Source organism: Lactuca sativa, chromosome 4 (assembly GCF_002870075.4).
Source record: "Lactuca sativa cultivar Salinas chromosome 4, Lsat_Salinas_v11, whole genome shotgun sequence".
Classification (NCBI taxonomy): domain Eukaryota; kingdom Viridiplantae; phylum Streptophyta; class Magnoliopsida; order Asterales; family Asteraceae; genus Lactuca; species Lactuca sativa.
Genome location: NC_056626.2, coordinates 171,341,083 through 171,347,783, shown reverse-complemented (window position 1 = coordinate 171,347,783; position 6,701 = coordinate 171,341,083). Strand labels below are relative to the sequence as shown.

Here is a 6,701-nt window from a genome sequence, read left to right as displayed (position 1 = left end):
ATATATATATATATATATATATATATATATATATATATATATATATATATATATATATATATATATATATATATATATATGTATATATATATATAGAGAGAGAGAGAGAGAGAGAGGTGGATTCAATTGAGAAAATAAAAAAGATTGAGAATAGGAGAATCATTCTCAGCTACTCGTTTAATTAGCCTCTAAATATAAAGGACACGGTGGCAAATTTGTAAATATGATATAATAGCATTCAATCACAAAATACGAACAGTTGAAATTCATTCGGTTTTTTCTCTTTCAATCCAATCTTCAATTCTGTTTGAATACAAACATATCTTCATTATCTACGATTAATTATACTTTCAGCATCATTAGAACAACATCATCGACAATCGACAAAAAATTCATTTCGTATCATTCATTGAACATCGTTCATCAAATAAAACATCGAAATTAAGGCTGGAAAAAAATCAAATCATTTTTTGTTTGAAATTTTCATATATTTCTCCATCAATCTACTATTTTGTAAGATTTAAGTAGTCAAAATATCATATTTATCACATTTTAAAAATAGTTAACTTGTATGCACTCCAACTGTTTGATGAAATGCATAAACTAAATTACCACGTTATATTCACATATGAATATGTTTTCTCGCCTGAATCAATATGTGATTACTAAAACACAAAACAAATATGCAAGTCTGTATGTTATTCATATGTGAATCACATATAAAAATTATATATATTTCTGACAACACATTGTAATATTAATATATGAAGATACTGTACAATATTCACATATGAATATACTAACTATTATTCATAAGTGAATATACGATCTAATATTCACAAGTGAATATAGTATATACCATTCTCATGTGATATACCATATAATACTATATAATATTACATATGAAAATATCATATAATATTTATAAGTAAATGTACCATCTAACATTTACAAGTGAATATACTATGTAATATTCACAAGTGAATGCATCGTCTAATATTTAAATATGAATATACTATGTTTTGTATATGCTATATTTATATATGAATGATACTTAAATTGTAAAAAAAAATTAATCATAGTTTTTATTCATAAGTGAATAACGAATGTACTGTAGTAAAAACAAGATTCATTTTTATTCACTTATAAATAACGATAACTGAAAATATAAAAAAAATAACTTCTTTATTTTATCTTAAAACTATATCAATATGGATGTTTATTTGTAGAGAATAAAAAATTATGAATTTTGGTATATTTAAAATCATTTTTCGATAAAAATAGCTTATTAAAAATTAAAAAAAAAACAAAAAACAACTATGTTTTTGTATATATTAAGGTAATGCTTAGCATAGTTTACGCAAACATGTTTTGTTGGAAAATACACGTGCATTCATTTCCTATTTCCGCCGGTACGTTGGAGACTTTTGTGGCAAAAATAAATGATTGGCTGAAAATGATTCTCCCATTCTCAACCTTCTTTTTTTTTCTCAATTGAACCATCCTATATATATATATATATATATATATATATATATATATATATATATATGTATATATATATATATATACACCAAAGATCAAATAAAAATTAATATTTGACAAAGATAAAAAGTGCACAACATATAAGTTTTTTGGTAGTGAATGAAATAAATCATTAGATCTTACAAAATAACCTGATTCATAAAAAAGAAATCTTGCAAAAACATTGATGATTAATTTTTTTGAATTAAATTTTCATTCAATTTTTGGACAACCTTAGCGTGAATGTGTTTTTTTTTTCAGCGTGAATGTGTTTTTTTTTTTCAATTTCTTTTGCAAATTATATTATTTTTATATCATCTGAAGATTAATTATGTAGATTCGCAAAATTTATACAAACTGTGTACTTCTTAACCTACCTAACAGATATATATAAATATATATATATATATATATATATATATATATATATATATATATATATATATATATATATATATATATATATATATATATATATATATATATATATATATATATATATATATATATATATATGGTTTACAATTAACAATTAGGTATTGCAAAATGTGTAAAATTTAGAGAAACACAATGATGACACAATTATGATCAAATCCCATTAATCTTTAATCAAATAAAATTAGGGGATTCTTGATTCATGATGAACTGATCATAACTCTATCATGAGTTCTTGGAGTTAACACCAGATTTTGGCGACCAGATTGTCCTTTTTCTGCAGCATCAAGTACAAGTGGTTCAAGCAGGTGGTGGGTTAGGGTAAAGGTGTTGATGATGATGATGGGGTAGTAAAAAAGGGGTTTGCATGGGAAATGGTACACCTAGAGTAATATTAGGGTTAATGTTTTGCATAATTTGACTTGTACTGCCTGAAGTAATAGTTGTACCACATCTCACGTAATCTAGCTTCTGTCCCACCTGCTCCAATGCTTTAACTTGCGATCTCAAGAACTTCAAGTAATTTGCAGCTTCATCGAGCATAGAAGCTGTATCCATTTTGTTTCCACCGGGGACCAGTTTCTGTAAGACCCTTATTTTTTCACTGATTCTTTCCCTGCGCTGCCGTGCTGCCACCGTCTGTGGATCTCTAGATATCCTCACATTTTTCCTCTTTGGCTTCTCCACCGCCTCCTCATCGGCGAAACTCACCGGCCGGAAAGCTGCCGCTCTGTACATCATCTCTTTCATCTGAGCAATCGCCTCTGAATCTGGCTCGTCGGAATCCATTGTTTGGCGGAAATTTATATTTGACGAAGTGGGTAGACCTGGATCTGATCTGGGTCTCTTCAATCTTGACGGGTTGTCGTCGTAAAATCCGTTGGTACTCTTTCTTAGCTTTTCCGATGAACATTTGGAAATAATGCCTTCATCCATATCTTTTGTGATGGAATCGCCAGATGAAACGCCGTTATTGTTACACAGATTTTTGTAATCTGAGAAAATGACGGAAATGCATTCGTCTTGATCCGGTGGCGTATCGGCGGCGCCATTGCTATTTGTGGTGGAAAGTAAGCAGTCGAGTGATTCCAGTGAGTTGACCGTGACGGTGGCGGTTGCAGCTGCTGGATCAGTGGTGGTGATGGTGATGGGAATTACGTTCTTGCCCTCATTGAAGCCATTGACAGCCATCCCCTGAGACCAATATTGACTTGCAGTACCAAAACTTGAGGGTACAGGATTAGAACTGATTTGACGGCCGCCGGCTGCAGCTGTTAACTGGCTGAGGATGACATTTTCTGAACCAAAAACGAAGCTTTCTCCGATTTCTCGCTGTTGCTGATGATGATTGGTGTTACTCAATGGGAACGACCACATGTTTCTTTCCCAGCTCAAATCTTCCATAATTACTCTGATTTCCTGCCGATTTCAACAAAATGAAACCTTTAACACAAATCGATGATTCTTCAACTAAAAATAAACGTGATTACATCCAACATACCCTAGTCAAATGAGTGAAAACAGATCGAATAAAAGATTATCTGAAGTTAATAATTCACAATGCATAGGATGCAGCAATAATCTCTAAAGAGGTATGAAAGTTGCAGAAGAAGAGAATGGAGAAGTATCGATGATCTATAGGAGGACTTTTTTGTTTGGGCGTGGACATATGCTCATTGATGATGTATTTTATATATATGGAAGAGCAATTGGTACAACTTAAAAGTACAAGAAATGCTTACTTTGAAAAGAAAGCTAAGGTTATTTGGTCCGGTGGGACTACATTCTTTTTATTGTCTATAAAATTATCCGAATTTCAAGGGCTATTCCCCAAAAATACCCAAGGTTGGTGTCTACTTCACATCATTTTACCAACAAAATAATCATTTTTGTTTACTTCACATCATTTAACCAAAAAAAATAATAATTTATTACTAAATACATGGCCGATCCAAGTAGATCTTAGGCTATAGGGAAAATAAAGGTCTTTGATAGTAATTTTTTTAGTAAAAACAGAAGGTAATTTTGAAATTTTTTATTATCTAATATAATAAATGAGGATAATTTTGTCATATTTCAATTTCTAATGAGTTTTGACACTTGTTATTCTATGATATTTTTTAAATAAATAATATTCATAATTTATGTCTTTTTTTTTTAAATTTTAAAATTAAAAAGTCATATAATATAAAAGTTATATATATATATATATATATATATATATATATATATATATATATATATATATATATCAACTATCAAATATAATAAATATTATATTAAATTGCAATCAATATATCTTTCTTATTTCAAAATTTTATTTTTTATTTCAATTTTTTTTAAAAAAAATACATATCTCTAATTCTAATAAAAACCTCTTTAAACCGCCCCATGGCAGTTTTCTACGCTCTATATTTTACACGTGTCGTCCTATTAATAACCCAACTTTTGTTTTCCCGCTCAAACCCTATACTCTATCTATTCATGGTCGTCCTTCAATCCCGACTCTATCTCTCTAATTTCGCCCTCCCCTTCAAAATCAAATCAAATCTCCTGTACTCCGCTCATAGCATTTTCATAATCTAATCGTTTTTCAAAACCATAATCGCATAAAATCCGGGATAAATGTATGGATTTCCCTCTAAATTGCATACACAAGCCATTTCAATCATCATGTTTTTTTTTCTCTAAAACCCTAGCCCGAGGATGAACAAAAACAAGAGTGCACAAGATAGTGCCATTAGGGCGATTTTGAATGAATCCTCCTGGAATTATATCACCTCTCCCTCTCCCTCTCCCTTTGTCTCTTCTCAATACTCTATCAGACGAAGATCCTATGAAAACTACCCAGTTCAAAGAACTGAGCAGAGAGCATCAAGTTTGAACTTCTCTAGTTTTACTTATTTTTTGCGTGTGTGATGTTGTCGTTTTCAACTTTTTTCTTCTATTCTGCTTCCTTATATCTATTATTGTCTTCTTTTTATCCAATCGATCAAGCGGAAAACAAGGATTGTCGTTTTTGGTGAAGAAACGAGTAGAAGCATCATCAGGTGATTCAATTTTATATACAAACGAAACCTGCTCTGTACTCGATTGTTTGCTTATTTTGATTCTCATCCTCTTCCTTCTTTAAACTAATTCCAAACTACTCGATCTATTTTAAGATTTGGAAATTTATTTGGGAGTTCTAAACCCTTATTCCCGAAAGAAAGAAAAAGCCCATAGTTTTTCAAAGTTTTTGTTGATTTTTTGCTGTTGGATTAAAGAGATTTTTGCAATAATTCGATCTGAACTTTTTTTGGGTGTTGGTTTAGCTCCCTGGTTTAGATGATTCATCTGATGAAATTGATCCAATGTTTTGTTCCATAAATGATTCATCTGATAAAATTGATCTTCACTACAGTTTTATTCCATAAATAATCTTCACATTACCTTCACCATAACCGTGTAATGAAAAACACTAATGAGAAACAGAATACCTAACCTCTCAAACCTCGGCCTTCAGACTTTCGTCTTCATCTGATTGATTTTCTTTTGGCTATGAAGATCTATGTGCACGTTCTATTATTGGCGTTTAAGGTAAATCACTTTTCAAATTCCTGAAAGAAGGATAAGGTATACACGCCTCTTCTCCTATAAGAAATGGTGATCAATGGTCTTTATCCATCTTTCTATCTCCAATATAAGTGAAATTGGAGTTGTTTTTTTTCCGTATGCCTACCAACTGTTTGTTAAAATGCCTTGAATCCAACACTAAAATTTTCGCTTTTTATTACATTTGTGATTAGTAGGAATGATTATAGGAATAAGATTTTCAAAAGGGCTGGATCCATAGAGGCATAGAATAACATATGGATATGAACTTTTTTTACTAATACTATTGTTTCTTCTTCCCTTTTGTGCATAGATATGGACTTTTCTTTATTTTTTATATTAAATCAATGAAAGCAATGTGATATATGTATTCTTTTACATTTGTTTCTGGTAATATTGTTCTTACAGGGAGCTAAGGTGTGATCATTTAAAAGTGGGCATGGGCTTTTACTTTTTATATTAAATCAATGAAAGCAAGTAAATATGTGTTCTTTTACATTTGTTTCTGGTAACATTTTTTCTTACAGGGAGCTAAGTTGAAAGTTACTATAATATTTTCCAATTTTGGCCTTGCAGGTTAGAGAAGTAACTTTTAAAGGTGGGCATGGGCTTTTGAAGGTTTATTTCCATACTTTGTTTTAACCCACAAAAAGTCATACATTTCTTATTTACTTATCCAGAAACTGTGAGACTACATTGTGCAATATACAGATCTCTCCCAAAGATTGGGCTTTTGAAGGTTCGGAGTGTGTTGTGCATTGAGGGTTATTGATGTATTAGTGCGAGACTGATGGTATATATGGCATGAACGGTAAATTGAATGAGCTTTCTACTTCCTTTTATTATAATGTGAATGAAGTTGATAATGAAGTCAATAAAGATGATTATAAATTGATAAAGATGGTAAATTATGAATTTGGAACTTATTCCATTCAACTGCGTGTGTTGGTTGCGAATTGATCTGAAAAAAATAAATAAACAATGAAGTTCAATTATATTTACTTACAATAAACTAAGAATTTTTAAGTGAAATTTTTGAATTCAAAAATTATTTGATTTTTATTATTGAATTTCTTTTTTCTTCAACTAAATGCATGACAAACTGTGATTTCTGTAGATTTTAATTCTTCCAAATTTCAATTCCCATA

The 6,701-nt window shown here is 30.2% G+C and overlaps 1 protein-coding gene across 1 annotated transcript; it reads right to left on the bottom strand.

The window, feature by feature from the left end:
• Window positions 1-2,061: 2,061 nt before the first annotated feature.
• LOC111904655 (transcription factor bHLH87) lies at window positions 2,062-3,673 on the bottom strand. Its single transcript, XM_023900394.3, has 2 exons — window positions 3,461-3,673; window positions 2,062-3,378 (listed from the first exon to the last, which is right to left on the bottom strand). Exon 2 carries the CDS (start codon window positions 3,361-3,363, stop codon window positions 2,260-2,262), a length of 1,104 nt encoding a protein of 367 aa, XP_023756162.1. The 5' UTR covers window positions 3,364-3,378; window positions 3,461-3,673; the 3' UTR covers window positions 2,062-2,259.
• Window positions 3,674-6,701: the final 3,028 nt, after the last annotated feature.

Bases quoted from the DNA above. Each gene is read 5' to 3' on its own strand.
- LOC111904655 (XM_023900394.3), bottom strand. From the start codon at position 3,363: ATGGAAGATTTGAGCTGGGAAAGAAACATGTGGTCGTTCCCATTGAGT.